At 39.3% G+C, this 20,560-nt stretch overlaps 1 protein-coding gene across 32 annotated transcripts in view; it reads right to left on the bottom strand.

Moving 5' to 3' along the window:
• Positions 1-20,560, bottom strand: part of ank3b (ankyrin 3b) — a 179,927-nt gene that overhangs the window by 7,457 nt on the left and 151,910 nt on the right. For 12 of the 32 annotated variants that reach the window (XM_084135601.1, XM_084135604.1, XM_084135628.1 and 9 more), the window contains 12 exons: positions 17,098-17,252; positions 16,523-16,734; positions 15,577-15,784; positions 14,059-14,155; positions 13,681-13,909; positions 13,371-13,496; positions 12,891-13,013; positions 12,453-12,479; positions 11,779-11,860; positions 2,757-2,831; positions 2,303-2,434; positions 1,947-2,090 (listed from right to left, as the gene is read on the bottom strand). In XM_084135601.1, the coding sequence (XP_083991727.1) occupies positions 1,947-2,090; positions 2,303-2,434; positions 2,757-2,831; positions 11,779-11,860; positions 12,453-12,479; positions 12,891-13,013; positions 13,371-13,496; positions 13,681-13,909; positions 14,059-14,155; positions 15,577-15,784; positions 16,523-16,734; positions 17,098-17,252 (1,610 nt within the window). Of the gene's footprint in view, positions 1-213; positions 517-1,946; positions 2,091-2,302; positions 2,435-2,756; positions 2,832-4,805; positions 11,062-11,778; positions 11,861-12,452; positions 12,480-12,890; positions 13,014-13,370; positions 13,497-13,680; positions 13,910-14,058; positions 14,156-15,576; positions 15,785-16,522; positions 16,735-17,097; positions 17,253-20,560 lie in introns of those variants that run through there. The other 20 variants (XM_084135621.1, XM_084135599.1, XM_084135613.1 and 17 more) reach the window with 6 other exon arrangements.

Raw genomic sequence — 20,560 nt, 5'->3', positions numbered from 1 at the left:
CCGTAAAATTCAGATAACTTTACAACTCAAATAACAAACATTTTTACTTAACAATACATTTAAGTGATTTAGCAAAAATACAAGCTTCATACAGTATTTCACCTGTTAAACCTTGTGGTACACTTGCCCCATAGACTCCTATTGTATATGGATTATTGCAAGTTTGTTTTCACAAACAAACTGAGGGAAAAGTTATTTTCTGTGGTAGTCGAAAGGATACCCCAGATGGCCGATAGAAAATAAGTGAACCCAGAATATTCCATCACAAGTATACCATAAAGGTAAGCAACATATAGTATAATTAGTATAGGTATAGATATCTTATAGTTCACCATGTAATTTTCAAAGGCAGATAATTACAACACTAAATATAAAGTTCTGGAACAGTGGGGTCCTGACGTAAATGGAGAAAGATGGATGATGATGATGAGGAAGAGGAAATAGACTGAGATTGCTTGGTCAACTCTTTAGGGATAGGGGATACAAAGGATATAGATGAAGTAGGGGCAGTAGAAACTATCATGGACACCAGGTTGCAAACAAATGGAGCAAGACAAGATGTTGAACAGTGTTAGAAACATAAGACTTATGAGGATGATTTTGCTATATGAAGATAAGAATGCAATGTTAATAACAGAGTGAGTTACCATAGCATGAGTGAAGAGCTGTAGCAAGAGCTAGCACTGATTTACTCCAGCACAGAAAGAGAAACTATGCTACAGAGCTGCGCTTTGAAATGAGGCAAAATTGTTGCTATGAAAGATTTAGTAGGCAGTGGAGAAGCAGCTGGTCTGTATTTGAAGCAGAAGCACTCTATCAGGAAGGTTCAGAGGATTCTGGGATATTGAAGGATCAGACAGCTTGACAGCAAGCAGACATTCCATAGTAGCCAGAGCCATGCTATCGATAAAGCTTCCAGACTACTGTATGATCATTATTCATTAGCACTACACAGAGAGAAACATTAAGGCAATCATGCTGTTAAAGCAGGTTGGATATTATTATGTTTTCATGTATGTTTAATATCTCAGAAAGTATAGTGAGAAAACAGAGTAGAGAAAACTAGAGCACTATTGCTAATTGTTAGTTGCTATTGTATTGTGGAGTATACTTTGTATACACATAAACATAATCTTTATCTTAATCCTGTATGAACCAAATCTTAAACCCATCAGATACATCACACAAATAGATTATAAGGCCTTAGCAGATATTCCAGTAGAGCACAATAATAAATGTCCCACATTTTTTAGTGGCCTTGGATCTGACAGGATTTTTCCCAGGCGAACCGGGGGTCCCACACTTAAAGAGTTTCAAACCATGAACCAAATCAACTAGCTCTAAAAAATCAGAACATTACAAACAAAAAAATTTAAGTAAAAATCTGAATACCACATTATCAAAGCTGTTGACGTATAGACACCGATTATAAGTATAAAAACAATATTTAAGCATATAATATATTGCATAATATTCAGATGTATACAAGTATTTAATTAGAGTGAGAGGGCTAAGAGACTCATATTGCAGTTTATAAATAATTGTTTCTCTATGGTGATTTTTAATTTTTTTTTACTTGTGTAATTTAAACTATTATTGAGATGGGATTAAGTTTTGATTCATCATTATCTTGTCATGTCATGTGTCAACCATAGCTACATGCATTAATGCTTTCATACAAACATACAGTCATAATAACTAATATATATATATGTTCACACTGATCCCTGTCTGGTCCAATACCAGGCTGGGAAATAACAGTGTTGATAATTGGTGAATCTAACTGATTAGAAAGGAAGATTGAGATTTAAACTTAAACTTGAGTTTAAGTTTATACTGGGTTTAAATTTGGAGCAATAAGTGTTTTGCCATGATGGTTCTATGAATCTACAGATTTGTGAGAGACATAGAGAAGTAGAGTTCAGGTAGATGGGGCTAAACTTTACCATCAGCCTGCTCCTGGGAAACTGCGCTATCATCTGCAAAACACCTTGTGCCTGAAATGTTACCATAGTCAAATATCGGCCCTTCCAGCAATGTCACAATATCCAACCGATTGATCTTAGTCAGGACTGCAGTTAAGGCATCCGCTAAAAGGAGAAAAGAAAATATTTTCATGGTTGCACATATCAGCTAAAATAAATTATGCCATTAAATTATAAACAAAGTCATTTCTTTTCTAATGGCTGAGAAAATTATTTGGATGCAGAAGTCTCTGTCCCTGCCCACACCTTACCCATCCTTCTCCCTTCCATATGATTAACCCTCATTCAGAAAATATGTAGTCCACAGGCATACTTACTTGTAGCGTTTTTACCATCTCGGCTAACCCATTTCTTTAATAGCATGAAACTCTGAGCTGTCAATGAGTTGGGGTTTTCCACACGGATGTGATTTATCTCATCAACCGAAAATTCCATTTCCCTGGCCAGCTCTGCAACACATTAAAAATAGATTAACAACTCTGTCTTTACCACTCCCCCGTACACATGTGCGCAGTACTGCAGTGACTGCAGACGGCACACCCTACTGATCACAGCGGCACCGATGCTTTGAGAACCAACAACAAAAGGCAAAGCCATATGTGCGCAATGTAGCAATGTTTAAAAAAAAATGCATTTAGTCCTAAAAATGTGATATAAATTACTCTAATAAATTACTTTACATACACTATTACACATATAGAAACAAGTAGAGTATATTTGTGCTAAGGTGGTTATGTAACACTTTGTCCTCTAGGTGGTGTCATTTCTTACCAGTCCAACTTAGACCAAGATGATCCGCCACAATAGCCATACGCAAATCTGTTCTTTCACAGGGGCTCTGAGGGCCTGAGAGCAGAAAATGGAAAGTCATGAAAATCTTTTAAAACGTATGTTATTCAGAGAAGTTAGAAAAGTAGTAAAGCAGACAACCCTATTATGATCAGGCAAAGAGAATTAAAAGTCTTAGGGAGATTTTGGCATACTTTGGCCATATCCAAATTATAGGTTGGGAGACATTGTTCAGAAAAGAGTTATAAAATATTTTGATATAGTCAATTAATATGTCAGTGGTTTTAAGATGTTAGATTTGTGAAGAATGCATCCTATCAATCTAACAAGAAATGTTTAAAACCTTCTGACAGTATAATCTTACCAAAAACAAATGAATCACAAATAAAGAAGTCAATTTAAATGTCTCTACAGCTACAGCAGAGGTTCAAACGTGAATTCACAATATCATATGAAACTGAACATGCGGCATCTTCATTGCTGTGCTAGGACTGTGTGTCTGCGTGGGCTCACGAGATTGACAGGCTTCCTTAGCACTTTACAAGAACTAGAAACCAATTAAAATGGCCAGCAACCCACTAACACTGGCATGCTACAGTAAAACTGACTTATCCATAGAAAGAGATCTGAAGACAGGTTTAGAGACCAGTACACAAGTACACAAAGAGAGAGAAAATGACAAATGACAAAGATGACATCTACAGTCAGGTCACACCACAGACAATCACAACGGCTCATGCAACTAAGATCATACAAGTGGAAAGTTTTACAAACTAGGCTCGATCTCCACGCAGGGGGCCACTTGAGGCCCAGCACCCTGACTGCCTTCACCTCCATCAGTCCTCCTCCTACTCCTCCTCCTCCTGTCTCTGCCGGACTGCTCAACCTGTGATCTCACGTCTCTAGCAGACCTGGATGTACTGGAGGGTTGCGATGCTTCTGACAAAGATGTGTTCCTTGATGTGCTGCTTTCTCCATCCTTATCATATACCTGCATCTCTTTCTCTTTACTGGAAAGGCAGTCCACCAACTTCACTGCACTACTAGGTATTAAATGACTACTAGAACTTTTGTCAACCTCACGTAAAGTCTTCTGACCACATTTACTGCCTGATCTACTGACTGGACCGGTTTTTGATCTTTTGTTGGTGGTTATCGCTTCGGTTGGATGTGCTTTAACTTTTTGTTTGGCCATTGTTGTAGTCCTACATTTCCCCACTGGTGAGGAACTAACATTTTTGACCTTCATCACTGGTATGCTAGATTTAGGCTTCACATCTGGGAATGGATCTAATCGACTCCTGGCTACCTTTCTAATCTTCTGAATTGGTCTCAAAGATGTTTGATCGTTTTTACAACCCAGTGGTGGATGAGGTATTCTTACTGGCAACCTAGACTTTGGTGGCTTTCTTTTAATGTCTTTGCACTGGGAGATAACATCATTATTCTCTATACTACCATCTCTGAAAGTACCAGTGTTCTTTCTGACTGAATCCTCATATTCGTTTATTACTTGAACTGAACAAGGCTCAGACATTGACAGCTGTTGTACACTGCTTTGCAGTGAGTGATGTGTTCTAGCATTTAAGGCCTCAAGATTAGCATCATTACTGCAATTTCTGGAATTATTGCAAGTTGTTTGGAGGTGTGCTTGCGGCTCTGCCCTCGATGAGTCTGTCCTTTGATTGCACTTGCTTGTTCTACAGGTTTCTGGTCCTATTTGATGTGCAGTCTCTGGTGTTTGACCTTGAGAACTATCCCAGTCTACACAAACAAAATCTCTCCTCTCAACATTGGACGTTTTAAGTCCTATCTTAAAAGAAGAACATAAAGAACTGACTTCTGAATAGGGGGGAGGTTCCATGTCATGAGATGTGTCAGAGTGGTCAGTGCATATCTGAATGATATTGTATGATATAACAGTGTTGTCCTCCGTCTTTATTTGTGCTCTTTCAACTATCTGTGGATTTGAGGTGACTACATTTGGTTTTCTTACCCCATCCCCTATCCTCCCTCCAAATGTATGCTCACCAATCTGAAAAAATTGCAGCCTCTCTTCAACAAAATCCCGCTTGCTCATGTCAATCGCACCACTGCGGGTCATCTCAAACATCTTCCCTTCGTGGAAGGGGAAAGGGTTAGGTTCGCTAGTTGGTGTGCTTTCATCAGTTGGGGTTCTTGCAGGAGTTGTGTCAGGGGTCGTTGCTGTAGACTTGTCATCTACTGCTAGCCCAAACGGCTTGGGCTCATCATCTTTAATTCTAGCGTCCACTACTTCATCTTCTCCTCCCTTGCTTGACCAAGGATCAAAGCCTTTTGTTGCAACAGTTTTAAAAGGAGTATTAAACTCCTCATCAAGCTTGTAACTAAAGTAAGTTTCTGACAATCCTTGATCAGATTGTTTTCCATCATTTTCACTGTCCTTTCCATTCTTTTTGTTTGAGGGATCAGACTTAGCTTTGGTCTTATTGCAGTCCTCAGCTGGTGATTCTTCTTGAATTACTTCAAGTTTACTTTGGCAACGATCACTTGGTCTAGACATATTATCTGATGCCCAAATATCTTTTCTGTTCTCATTGGGAAATCCAAATGGTTTGGCAATAGAATCACATAAGCCGTCATCCTCATCCTGAAGTTCATATCCATCCAGAGAGTCAATCTCAGTGGCGTCAGTGTCATGAGAGAACTCTGCAGTTGTTGCTATTGAGCAATCTGTGATGGACTGATCATTGCCATTTTGTTCATAATCATAATCTTCTTCTTTTCCATTACCATTTTCCCCTGGTTCTTTATCATTCCCATTCTTGTCATGGTTCTTTGGTGGGCTTTTCTTCAAATCTTTGTCCTCATCAATCTTAAAGGTATATTTTTTTAATGGAATGGGTTTAAAGACTGATTCCTCCTCACTTGAATCACTTTCATTAGCTCCTGGGGGTACAGGAGATGGAGGCTGGACTCTTATTATGGGTTCTGCAAGAAGATGCTTATCATGCTCCTCTTGGAGATTTACTTCCATCATTTCAGTCTCAGCCTCTGAGGAAGGAGTCGACCATTTTTTCTCAGGCTGTGACGAATCAGAATCCAGGGGTGGTGGAGGAGGAAACTCTATATATGCAACTCTTTTGTCTTTTGTCTCATGGCTAGTTTCATGTTTACCATTGGCTTCTTTTTCTGGTTCAGATTCTTTCAAAGAAATAGCTTTGCCTTGTTCACTATCTTCTGACTCCTCTGAAACCTCAGCTATTGGGCTTGCAATACCTGGCATAAATGCAATAAATGGATCAGGGGTTCTTGAGGTAAGATCATAGCTGACCTCTTCTGAGCTTGGTGTTTCTGGAGTCATAGGACTTTTGCCAGAGCTATCAATAAAAGAGAACTGTTCTAAGGTGTCATCATCTGGACTGCCTTGAGGAGATGTGGACTGTTTCTGTTTAACTGAAAAAATTGTACGAGTTTCTGAGCTAGCTATCTTTTTGAATGTTCCATTTGTTCCTCCTCCCATATCTTTGTCAGCCTGTTTCCCCACTTGGACACTTACATAGACTGGTAAAGTTTTAAGCCCTTTGAAACTTTCTCTTGTTGTAACTGTGGATATTTTTTCCACTGAACTAGTGTCACTTAGATCACTTGTTGTTCTACCTTCAACAGAGACTTCTTCAGACTTCTTTGTTGCAGATTCTTCTCTCTGCATCTCTGAACGGCCCAGAACCCTTGGTTTGGTCAAGGCAGGTATATGTAATGGGCCCTTTTCAGTTAATTTACTTAATGTGTCTTGATTCACATTCTTTGACTGATTATTGTCTGCGGAAGCTGATGATGTTCTCACAGGAATATGAGATTCTGTCTTTTTCTTAAGGGTCTTTACCTGAAAGTCATTCCTATTGATATCATCCTTAGACAAGAAAGCTGTTTTAACAGTCTCATTTTTAATGCCACTTTTTAAATATTGCTCCTCTTTAAGATAATTAATTGCACTATCCTTATCTGCAATGTATTCATCTTTCAAGTCATGAGATTGCACTTTAGTAGAGCTCGCTTGAGTTTTATTGATTTCTTGATCCCTATTCTTCTCAAAAAGTGAGGTTCTTTTTACAATAGTATCTGATGTAGTACATTTTTCAAGTAAAGATTTTTCACCTGATTGCTTTGAGACAGCAGTACTACTGCTACTGGGAGGACCTTGAGCTTTACTACTCTGAGGGGCAACTTTACTTTTATCAGTTTCTGTTAGTTTTCTAGAAGGTTTTTGTCCTTCATCTGTGGAATCAGCCTTTGGAGGTTTTGAACCAATGGAAAACTGATATACTGGTAATTTACTTTCTGGCAGTTTTTTAACTGGTTGTTTTGATTGTGTCACAGGCACATTCTTATCCTGTTTCTGTGCTTCTGTTTCAAACTTTTGTCGAACAGAACTTACTTTAGAAGTCTTAACTGGGACTGGGGGGCCTGCATCACCTGCCTTTGCCTGCTGAGGGTCTTTCTGCTGTTTTGGCTTGTCCTCACTGAACTGTGAGAGCATATGTCTCTCAGGACTGTTTGGCAGACTTGCACTTTTTCTTTCATTTGTACTGCCAAACATCTTCTGCCTGCCTTTGTCCCATTCCTCAGCTGCACTCTTTTGTTTTTTCTCAGGGCTGCTGCACATTGAGCTGGACCCCGACCGTGTCTCCTGTGAAAGTCTTGTTGGTTTCTTTTTCTCAGGGGACTGGAGCTCATCATTTAACTTTTCAGTTTTGTCTCTAAAAAACTGAGAGACCTCACTCAGTTTCTCCTCTGCTTCTTTAATGGTCCGATCTACTCTATCTTCGTAAATGAGTTTCTCTCTATTCCTGTCCTGCTTGTCTTGGGTGAATCGCATCCAGACTGCATGTTTAGGGCTACCAGGTTCTGTGGTGTAATGTAATACTGTAACTTTGTCATATTGCTCATCTTGTGGGGGATATTTACCTGATTTGTCTGATGAATCCCTTGCTGACTTTAATTTGGACTCCTTCCTGGGGCCAGCTACCTTTTCTCCATAAACGCTTTCTGCCCCTTGTACCTCAGTGGCTATGCTATGTGACTGGTCTGCCACTGAGTCCTCAGTATCAGAATGTGATATGTCTAGTTTTTCTGAGAGCAACATTTTCTCTGCAAACCTGTATGACTCCCCTCTCAAATCGGACAACTCGTCATCATGATACTCAATAGAATGCTGGCTTAGAAGCTTTAAAGCTTTATATGACTCGTCTGCAATGAGCTGAGCTGAACTGGGACGACTCTCTTCCTCTTGAGAGACAGGTGTATTGACTCTGGATGTGTCTAAGAAGAATGGCAGTGATTCCTCAGCAGCAAGTTCCTCCTCATCTTGAAGAACCTCATAATCACCATCAACCCTTTCAACAAGCTCCTTGAGACCTCGGCCACCCTTGCATATAAACTCTGGATGCTTTTTAGTCTCTCTGATTATAACTTCAGTTGGGTCAGTTGTGTTGCCCTTTTCTATGTGCACCTCAATAATTCTCTCAACTTTGGGCTTTTTGTCTTTTTCAAGGAACCTTGGGGACAATTCATCTCCTTTAATGGTGTCCTGGCCAGCTTTGTGCTCAAATAAACCTGCTAATTCTTTGGAAGGATCTCTTCCAGACTGAAAAGCTTTCATTATGTCTCGGACTGACATTGTTTCTTCAATCCTGTCAGAGACAGCGTCTTTCAGTTGAGGTTTGTGGTAGACCATTCGAGTTGTAGTGGTAATATGAGTTTCTTCTTTGACGCATGCCAGCTCCTCAGAGTTGACTTTCATCTGCAAGGCCTTTACCTTATCTTTGATTGTGCTAACTGTTGGCTCAGGCTCAACTGAATTCTTCAAAGCTGCTGCCTCATCCATTAGTGGCTCACAGACCTCCTCCGGATGTTCATAGCTCCTGATAACGTGAACAACCTCAGTTCTGGTTTCTGTTATTACAGGGGGAATAGGCACATCTGTGAAGGGGGGTTTGGGCCCTGTGCTCTCTGCACTTTGAGGAGCAGATGGGGTCTTTTCACTTCTGGTTTCAAAACCACTATCTGAAAGAGGACTCTTATCTTGTTCATGGGAAAAGTCATCAGGAGATTCCAGGATAGCATCTGTGCCACTATAGGAATCGGCTAATTTACTCAAGTCTTTCTCTGAGGGAGAGGTCCGCATACCCGTGGGTGGCATTTTGAGCTTGTGCTCCGGTTTCATGATGCGCTTCTGTTTTTCCTCCCCTTCCTTCTTTATTTCATCATATCTGCTCTTTACATCAGCTATTTTTGAGAGGGAACTAGCACCAAGATCATTAATTAAGTAATCAACCACTTTAGCTAAATTGAGATCTTTGTCTGGCACTGTCTGCGGTCCAACAGTAAGGGTTGGTTCAAATGTTGGCAGGGATCGCAGAGCACTCTGTCGTGCCTCCTCAATTTCATCTTTGGAGAACTCTTCCCATTCATCCTCTGAAGCCCTCTCTTTACTTGAGATTTTAGCCTCACTCAGGACATCTTTTGTGAGAATTTCACTAACTTTGACAAGGTCCTCTTTAACTTTCTCAACCAAACTGAAAGGCTCTTCATCCTCCATCTTGGACTCTTTAGAAACATGCGAGTGGAAGCTCTTGGCTGCAGCTGAGGAGTCTGTTTGTAAGATTGCAGTCATTCTTATCAGATCATCCTTCATATCTGCCACATCTTTAAGAATCTCTTGACTGGATGTCAATGTAGGTGCGGCAGCTGCTTTGAGGACTGTTGGGGAAATGAAAAGCGAGGGCTTTGAGGGTTTCATTCGCGATGTAGAGGGCTGTGCTTGAGTGTGTGTCTGAGGTGTGATTGTTATTTTGTCTGGGACTTTCTTCCCCTGGGGTTCAGGGAGCACATTGACCACGGAGAATACTGGAACAGACATGGAAATGGATGAAATTGGTGTGGTGGTGGCTGGAGATCTAAGGGAATCATACACAGAACTTGATAAGTTTGATCTTAAAGGTGAAGATACAGATTTTAGCGCACTATAGTTTGACATAGAGCCAGCGTAAAATGTTTTCTCAGCCTCACTGAAGGCTGCACCAACACTGGCCGTAGCTGCTTGTGTTGTGGCTTGTATCCTTTCTTGTAAGCTGTAAGCCCCTCCTGAAAACAGACGGGAAGATGCAGAGGATGATGAGGGGTACTTTATCGGTGAAATGGATCCGTTTAACAGAATTGTTTCAGTACTGGCTTTTGTAGACTTTGTTGATGAAGAAATCGATGACATAAGTGTCCCCCTAGCTGCATCTGTGGTGGTTTTAATAGAGGACAAGCTTGCTATGTTTCGAATTGGAGAGGACACTGTTATACTTGTGGGGGCCAGGGCAGATTTAAAGGATAAAGATGTGTATGTATTTGTGGTCGACTTTATAGAATCAGATTGGGTCACTGTGGTAAAAGTTCTGTCTAGCATGGATCCAGGTGAAGAAATCAAGTTAGCTCTTGAGGACAATGAAGCAGCAAGCCCCTTAATGGACACAGGATCTGTGCCAGTTTTACCCGGTGAAGACAGGAGACTGGAGGAAATTGGAACTTGATTTTGGGGGTGTTGAACCACAGTCTTTATTGGAGATGACATAGATCTGTATGTTCTAATGGGTGATGCTACATCGTTAACTGATTTTGCAGGAGAAGTGTTTGATATTCCTAGGGTGGACTTGATTGGAGAAGCAGAGGAAATAGACCATGCAGACTTTAGTGGCGAAGCAGATGGCGTGTTGGAAGGTGAACTGGAGAGGGAACCCAGTCCACATTTTGTTTGCCCAGGGACGGTAATAGGAGCAGTCGACCATGCCTGGTAAGATCTTGTTGAAAAGACAGGTTTGTGAGCGTAACCAGCAGGCAGTGTTCTTGTTGTACTTCGTTCAACTGTTTCTTTAAACAGACAAATGAAAATCCAACATAAATCAAGAAAAAAATGGTGGGAAAACAGAGAGACCAGAAGGAAAAAATTGGTCAGTGGCGTTCGTCTTATAAGGAGGTAGAACAGCAGTTTTATGACGTGAAATGGAACTGAAGGTGAGGATGTAGCCAAAATAAAGACGATCCACAGAGATTCATGGCCCACAAAGGGTTTACAAAAAGAAAACTGAAAGCCAACAAAGCGCGCACACACAGAAGGATGACATAAATGATGAACTACAAAACGTAAAATGGCAAGACAAATGCACACGACCAGAGTAAAACAATTTCACTTTTGACTTTTGATGTGCTAAATTCTCCTGTGACTGACTACCCTCATTTGCTGCAGTGCCTTTTATCTGTTTGCTTTAAAAAAAAAAAAAGGATCTTTCCCCAATTTGTATATTTTGACAAAAACAGAAGGCTCCAAAACAAAAAGCATCCTTGTTCCTATGCTATAGCTAAAAACATATTATGGCAAATGCAGGCTAACAATGACTACAGTTCATAATATCACGCACATCATGCAGATCTGAGTAACCTTAGTGACAGGCAATTCAGTGCAAAGTGTGAAAGCACCCGAGAGAATCTATCTGTGAGTCTTCATGCATTTCCCTCAAAAATGCATTAAATTATTCTGCACAATCACAAAGCCAAAAGGAGCAAGACTGGTTGTAAACAGGAATTAAAAAAAAGGAAATGATTTTTACTTTGATGCCAAACTGCATACAGTCTGCATTATTAAGACACTCAAAGTAAAATGTTATGAATGTTTCAAAATATAATTCTTGCTAGTGGGGGTAAAAATGAACAAATAGAGTAAACAATATCTCACAAGCACAGGGCAAGCACGGCACACCAACTGAAATACCAAATTTTACATGCAAACTAAACTTAAAAAAAACAAAGAAACAAGCATGTGGACTGTTCATGTATGGTAAGAATGTGCAGATAAAACATTTATGCTTTTGCCAGTTAATATATAATAGATGGTCACAGTAAGTCACATGTTAGCTTTAATCACTCCCAAGAATTTGGTTCTCAAAGTAAGTTCATATATTAGTGAAAACATCACACTCACTCGTTCCAGGCTCGGTCAGATAGCTGTAGCGCTTACGTAAGGCTATAGATGCAAAGGTATGACGTCGTTCTGGCTTTTCAGTCTGTAACAACAACAACAAGAATCCTATCAGTTCTCCCATTTTCAACCCTGTTTAAAGTTCAGCTAACTCTTTTATTGTTCTTTCCTTCTGGAAAAAAAAATACCTTATGACTATAATGAAGGAATATGCGCTGATTTGGTCCCTTTTTATACGTTTACTCTATATTTCTCTATATTATTATATTTATATTTAAATTGAGTTGGCCTAAATTGTTTTTATGAGCTTCAAGGGAAATCAAAGCTACATTGATTTCCTTTGATAAATTCTTAAGGCCATGAAACAAAAAGAATAACTATGACTGACTAGGTCAATGAGATAATGGGCGACGATAACCAGCACTTTGTTGCACAATATAAAAATATTTTTTCTCCTTAAATCAAATTTGATATGTGATCCAATTAAGTCTTGACAGTCTATGCAACAGTACTATACTTGGTGCATGGATGGGTAAAAATCAGCTTGCAGAAAGTTGCAGCAGCATGCAGTATGTGAACTGTATGTGTAACCATGTTAAAGCTGTCTAGAACAAGCAAATAACCCAGAGCTAAAGCAACTAGCAGACCACATGGAAATGAGGGGACAGCACTATTACCTCTTCCTCAGGATCTGAATCCACATCCTTTTGGTTCCCAAGATGCATTGCAGAAACAGAGGGTATAACGTAATGAAGAGCAGGGGGAAAGAAACATCAGGATGTGAAAAAAGGCGATTGAGAGCACACCAAGTAAAAGTTACCGCAAAGCATAAAGGGGCAGAAATAAATAAAATACAAAAAAGCACAGAGCCACAACCACAGAAGCTGTTGAAATAAGCACAAGCCTGTGCACCTTCAGCCAAAGCAAGATCCAAATCAAAAGTGTGATTTGGGTCAGTCACAACAACAACAACTTGAAAGAAGCTTGAAACAGATAAAAGACACACTCAGGCAGTTTGAGCCAAGTTTAACCCTCAATAACTAGGAGCACTGCTCTATCTTTCCTGAGTATGAAGATGGCATGATATGACGCAGATGATTATAGTTCAGCCTTACCTTCTTGAGTCCAGGAAGTGTGATGTTTAAATTACAGATAGCTGCCTGAGTGAGACCCTTGGAAGTTTTGGTCTCTCTGAGGAAGGACAAGCGGCCGCATGGCTCTTGGCTGCTGTCTCTGACCTACAGAGGACAAACAAATGTTACTGCTAACAAATTAGTCTTTAGGTCTGACCTGCCCAGAATTGACTGGATAATAGCATGTAGAGAATGATAGAGCAGCCTATCTGATTAAAAAATAGTAGAAAGTTTCAGCTGGAAAATACCAAACACGCTAAAGTGAAAAGTCACAAACAGCAACATGCTACAGTTTCCCATTACCTTATGATATCTCAGGGTCTAACAGAAAATTAAATTTTTAACCCAAAAAATATAAGCAAAAATATCTATATAATAAATATATAATACAAATATTAGACAGACAGGATGCATTACTAATGTGCTTAACTGTCATGAAAATATTGTAAAAATGTGAATTACCTTTACACAGAACGGGAGTCTATTTTCTTTGAAAGCAAAGAAGTTAAAAACCAGCTGCTGTCCAGCTTTGGTCAGAGGGGCCAAATTGCCGTAGCAGTCCACGTAGATGGGTTTTCCCTCAAGTACCTTAAAAATAGACAGCCATGTCAGTGCAACCACAACATTTTATTAAACTGTTAGAGACAAAACTCTTAAAAAGACTAAACCCTGCAAAAATATAAATATCAATGATTAGCATGGAAGGTTTATACAGTACATCAAAATATTGTCATAATAGCAACACAAAAGAAAAACAAAACAGATCATTTACCTCAATGTCTTTGCTTCTGGCCACCTCCTCAAAGTTCTCCTGTTGTTCCAGAGTTTTGTCCACTTTATCGTCCGTCATACAGAAGCACCGCAGGTTGGACTCCACAGGGTCATTCATTTTAGCAAACACTACAAACTTGGCCATGTAGGGCACACAGATGAGCTCCCTGTAGAGCTGGGTGGCCAAACCTACAGTCTCTGGGATCTGATGGCAGTCTGCAAGCCAAAACCTGGACACAAATTTAACAGTCACAAAGCTGAAAATGTGAGATTTTGATAATGCACCTTCATATTCTTTTGAATTAGATCAGAGTTATTGAAAATAGATCAAAAAGGCGAAGAGGATTTAATGAGAAAGAAGCTCATAATGTTCTTGTACCTGGCAGACACATTTGTGGTGAAGGACACACAGTCATTCATAAAGGTGAGAGGTGTAGTGCCAGTGATGTCCTCCCACTGAGCCGGCGATGTGCCACCTGTCACAAGATGCTTTATTAAATGGATTCTGAAGGATTAAACGTTTTCTTGCCAGTCTAAAACTAGATGAATACTGTGGAAAGTGGAAAGTTTTGCAAATGTGATCTACTGACAACTCGCAAATTAAAGAACACAGACGCAGCCGGATTATTTCCATAGTGACCAACACAATCTACCAAGAGCAGCGCTAATTAGCGTCTGGTTTAAGACATGCTTTTTTGGGGCGTAAATAATGGCACAAATACCAGTAAATTGACTAGCGCAAACCTTAGTAAATCACCTTGCATGATTCATTTAAATACTCTCCTGTCTGCAGCGGCGACCTTAAGCATCTGGGGGCCCGTTTCAATAACTAATATGGGGCCCTACATAAACATAAACATAATAGAGCAGAAAAGGCAAGGATTCCTGTTGGTTTGCATCAATGGTATATTATTTTATTACATGCACTTTCAGCTTCATGAACAGGCAGCTCAACATAGAAATAAGCCTCGCCCTTTCACGCAGGGCAACTTCACTGCTTAATTGATTTGCGCAGTATATTTTCAGCTTTCTGGGCTGACTTAAAAAACAGCTCAAACATCCCCTCAACTTGAATTATTTAACAAAAGCAAAGAAGAAAAAGTGTCTGAACCGAACTTATCATAAATAACGATGGGCTCCGCGTTATTTCAGCACTGCTTAAGCCGTTCGCGGGGGCGGTAAACGTCGCCATGGTAACCGCGGCGCGAGTTTGACCAATCAGAGGCGTCAGTGTTTTGAATTGTGGGTAGTGTAGTATTTCTCCAGAAGATCGTAAATAACAAGGTTGATTTCATAACTTGTGGCTTTTATAGGAGCAGAAACTTTCGTTTCACAACCTCGTAGCTCGTGGTCAATCTACCTTGGATAGTTTAGACATTATGGCTGAAAATCAATATCCTACGGAGAAAATTAATGGGATTTTGCTGGTCTGTTGGGGCCGAAACATAGGTAAGGCCGCATCTGCCTGTCTGATAGTCTGAAAGGGAAACTAATATAAATGCATATGCAATAATGTCAGCCGTAAAAATAACCACGCCTTTTGAGCGCTAATTTTTCACTGCGTATCTTTGGTAAATCCTGACATTAGTTTTTAATGCCAAAAGAGGGTTTGCGCTGACGCAAGCTGTTATTACACCTGGCCCTAGGTATCATCCACTAAACGACTGAGGATCGCACACTACCAGACATTCAAGTTGCTCCAAACACAACAAACACACGCAGAAACACGTCTCATTGCTAAGAGACGACGCAAGACAAATGAAAACAATAGCAATGGAGCCTATTTGTGAAAATTGCAAATACAACTAATTAAAAGTGAAATGGGAGCTTGATAAATATTTAAAACAATTTGATATTTCATTAGACATTGTTATTGATGGCTATAAATCAATCCTACCAGTTATACTGCAGAGCAGGCGCAGGCTTGGTGTGGTGTCTCCTTTGTAGCCATTCACCACACCCTCTCCAGAGACTGGAGGCACCGGTATGATCATGGTAATGGGCTTATGGAACTTCCTCCTGCGAGGCTCCACTGTCACAATCGGGCTGAAGGTGGCACGATTACCTATGAACTTCTTCACAGCTTCATCTGGAACAGGTTGGGCCTGTTAAGAGAAAGCAATAACATTTAGGTGAAACAGGGTTTTTGCAGAAATGTCATAGAAGAACCATTTTTGGTTCAGCAAATAACTTTTCAGTCAACAGTTTCAGTAAACAGAACCATTTTTTTTAGTGTGAAGAACATTTTAAAAATCTTAGGAATCTTTTTCAACTATTTTGTAGAATTGAACCTTTTGTGGAATGAAAAGGTCCAATGGATGTTAAAAGTTCTTAATTGAACCATTAGAGGCTTAACGGGTAGTTATAGGAACTAGTAATAGGAACTAGTTACCAGGGCGGTTCCCTGAGAACTAAATGTTCCCCACGGTTGCCTTCGCACCGCCAGAAGGAACTGTGAAGGAAAAGTGGCGTAAGCTGGCCAACAGCGACGTCATTTAAGCGTGGCATTCAACAATATCAACAACTACCCTGAAGTAGGAGCTAATACTCTGATACCCTACTCTGAAGTAGGAGCTAATTTAGTTCCCTCAAAACCAAAGGCATTCCTAGAACTTAATTCATTCCCTGTTCCTGCGGTGTGAACATGCCAATAAGTTAGTTCTTCCGCCATTAATTCTAGGAACTATGAAAAGGTTCCTCCGGTGCAAAAGCCCCTATAGATGCCAGTAAAGAACCTTTATTTTAAAGAGTGTATAGTCTCTAAATATAAGCTGAGATAGGAGAAAGTATTTTAATATTTTCATGTACAATGGAAATATGGACTCATTTAGACCGTGATCTACCTGCAGTCCAACTCTGATCTTCTTGGTGAGCGCACCCTCAGGAAAGGAGGCCTGGACCAGAGGTACTGTCATGCTGGACAGGACGCCTCCCTCGGGACCCATCTGATTACTCTCCTGTTTGATCCGTGATACCACCGCAAAGTATTGTGGGAAGTCCTTAGTGATGATCCGGCAGATGCGCTTCTTCTCCAGATCAGCTGAGCTGTCCAGCTCTATGGAGTACACCAGTATTATGTGAGTTTAATTTCAGGAAGCATATACATTACATACAAGTATTTTACAGGAGAAAACAGTGGTGAGTGGTATTTGCCTTTGTCGTGGTGGTGTTAAATGTGTTGCTATGTGGTTGTGATTATTGTGTAACATAAATGGTCATTTCATTTCAGCTTATATATGTACATTATATGCCATCACTAAATTGTAGTATTTTGAGAAATATTGGCATTATATCAGCCATTGACCATGTCCACTGAAACACCATGTCCACATTAACGCTCACTAAAGGCTTTTCTGAATCTCATCATGTGGACTGGCAAGGTCAATAACAGTGCGGTTTTTAATCATCATCATTTTACCTTCATCCATGCCATTGAGGAGCTCATTGAGGTCTTCAGTTTTGCAGTCATAATGATGCTCCTTCCAGGTCTCACCGTTTTCGCTTCTGAGCATAATGAGCTCTCGCTCTTTCCCTCTCATAGACCCAAAATGAGGGATCTCCACAATCACTGGGCTGTGAAAAGACATCGCAGGCCTTTATCAGTGGAACTTCACAGACTAATAAAAGCGAGAGCGCGTGAGACACAAATGCTGATGATGACTTTAGTAAATGGCAATGATGTACATTCATGGAACATTAGTGCAAAAGAGGGGCACTTGGCAAATGCATCTGATATTAACACAGGTAAAGGCCACTGGTTTCCATTATGACCCCAAGAGGACAGATGCAGAGATGATTTTAATGATGTTTTAGTTTAGCACAATGGGTTTTTTTAGTTTTTTTTTTTTTTTACCAAGCGTCACTGCTTCATGCTTTTAAATTAAATCTTCCAAACACCAAGATACAAAGTAAAGATGCACTGCACTAAAATCATATTCTTAACCGGTTTCTTTGTTTTGATTTTCAATTCACTTTCAGAGTTTATTGTAAAATATTTTTAGAAATCTTCAACCTGAATATGCTGTGATTATTATGGTGAGGTAACATCAAAATAGATGTTCTTGGCTGATAAAGGAAATTTGTAGAAATGGGTTCAATTTTATTACAATGCAAAATATTTGCCCTTTTGAAGCAAGCAAAACACCTAAACAGAGAGCAAAAAGCAAAACAATTGTCAATTGGGTAAATTGGTTAGAAATCAGAGATCAGAAATGCTTATAAAAATGATAAAATATTAAGCAATCTTAGTGCAGCTTTAGAAATTCTGAAACCAATAACTTCTATGGTCTTATTTCAAACATTATATCTAGTAATATGTTCTTATTTCCCAGAGTCATTGCAATGAATGCTGTAGCTCAAATGTTAGAACATTGTGCTAATAATGCTGAGGTCAAGGGTTTAAATTCCCAGGAAACACATAAACTGACATAATGTATACCCTGAGTGCTCACTCAGGTCAAATGAGTAAATGTAAGTTAATTGGTCCTAGATTATAAGTACAAAAAAACATCAAGGTGCAAAAGTGTAAATGCAGTAAATGTAGTTGCAGTTTTCACTGTAATTGTTTAATATTTAGTTACTTTTTAAACATTTCCGTTTAGGTTTAAGATTAATTAGTATTATGTGGCTATGTATTATGCTAGTTATTTTTGCATATCCCATTGACAGATATAACAGCTCTTTCTATATTTCCTATTTAAGTGTGAGTTTTGCTTGTTTCAAGATGGGCATTTCTTGCAACTTGGGGCACTTATTAATAAAGAACATGTCAATGGAACTAGCTTTTTACAAATTAAAAGCAACCTGTTCTGGCCAGTAAATGGGAAATTAAATAGCTAATGTTACACAATGTATGAAAACAGTAACATCAGACAAATATGGAATCATGGAAGAAAACATTTAATGTGTAGACAGAGAAGGTACCATGGGAAATTTCATGCCTGAAGGCCCCAGACTCAGACCCACTAGAACTGTGAGTTAAACTGGGCGAAATAGACACTAAACGGTGTTATCCAAATGACCTTACCCTTAAAAAACACTGATACCTTCTCTAAAAACTAAAAGGTCAAAAGAAACTCTCTCTTAGCGTAAAAACACAGGGCTAAGGCAGCAGCCATGACTGCAGACACTCATGCTCACCAAGCACTGCATAACCAGCCCAAACAGCCAGTATGAGTCACTTTCAGCGATGTGTACATTCACTGAAAGCTAAAAGGAAAGGGTGTAGATGAACGTAAAGGAGGATAATAAAAGTAGTAGTTGAAATCAACATGAAGTGCTGTGACTTCACTAAGCACAAAGTCCTACCCAGAAAATTTTGTTCCTCGTGGCCCGAGCTGCAGGATTCGGCTAATGTGGCCCTCACCCTCACTAAGAGGGGGGAGGTTTCGAGGAAGATGGAGTTTACTGAATTATATCCATGCAGCATTTAGAGGAACAAAAAGGAGGAACAACTTGTCATTCCTGCAGGATGGGATGCTAGCCCTAGTGTAGTAATGTCTTAGTGAGCTATTACTCACTCTGTTCCAAGTACAGCAGCTTGTTCCAAAACCTAGTGAGCTTTCTACATCTAATATGCGTCCAAAATGAAATAAATGAATTATTTGGAACACTCATAGGCAACAACTCATACAAACAGCACACAGGAGACTTGACTAATAATGATTTCAGCAGAGTTTGCCGTTAGCCTGCTGCAAAGCTAACAGCGTGGTACTCCAATAAACAAAAATACATAAACACACTACTATTGGGTAAAATAGTAGGCTACATTTGAATTAGATTAGACTGTTTTTATCGATTCTTTCAATACCGATTGAATTTTCTCTAGCTTTGTCTGCCATCTCACAGTGTATTATGTGTCCGCATTGTTCATGAAGAAGAACAGACATTTTGGCCAAAAAGTAGAAATTTTATAAAGCAGCATAATCACGTCGCCCACTTTTTAAATTTTTTTTATCTTCCTTTATTATTTTTTTTTAAGTTCTGCATCTGGAACATGCCTATGACATGCCTTTTTGATTTTGGGCTATTTTGCTTCCACAACACACTCTGCTCATCTCTCTGCACTGGCGACCAGTTAATCCATTAATGCTTGCATATAGAACAGCCATTGGCTCTGCACCTTCATCCCCTTTCACTATTCCTTAATCTCTCCCTGTTCGAGCTTGTACTATTCTACATAATGTCTGAAACTTTGTATTACCTGCACTTCTCGTATTTAAATGTAAATGTAACATGTCTTCTTTTAGACCAGTGTAAAGGAAATATCCAAAAATACACATTTAATTGTTCATTGTATTACACTTTATCTATTTGCGTCAGTAGATTTAAATTACAATATTATACTAACATACTATCTTTAAAGGCTGTTTTCTCAAATTTATTTTATAGAGTGAGAAATCTATGGAAGCTTGTTTCCGCCACAGAATAAAACATTTTAAAAGACAATTGAGACTCTTTTTCTCACAATTGCGAGTTTATATCTGACTTGATGACTCAGAATTGCAACTTTATATCACGCAATTCTGAGATTGTGCGTCAAGAATTGCGAGAGAAAAAAGCCAAGAATTGTAAGCTAAAAAGTCGCAATTACCTTTTTAATTTTTTATTCTGTGGCGGAAACAAGCATACATAGAAATCTTCACTGAAGTAGCACTTGCATACAGTTGTTTTCCTTTCTATATTCTGAAGGGTTTTTTTCATATATCATTCACTTGATTTACGGTATGTAACATTTTATTCCTAAACAAATGAGCCTGGTTTCACAGACAGGGCTTAGATTAAGCCAGGATTAGCCATTAGTTAAATTAAGACATTTAATTAGCTTTTATAAACTTGCCTTAGAAGAAAAAAAAATATTACTGGTGTATTTGATAATTTAA

The sequence above is a fragment of the Abramis brama genome (assembly GCF_963993115.1).
Source record: "Abramis brama genome assembly, chromosome: 14".
NCBI lineage: Eukaryota > Metazoa > Chordata > Actinopteri > Cypriniformes > Leuciscidae > Abramis > Abramis brama.
Note: the sequence above shows the minus strand (reverse complement) of the source record. Positions and strands in the feature narration are given on the sequence as shown.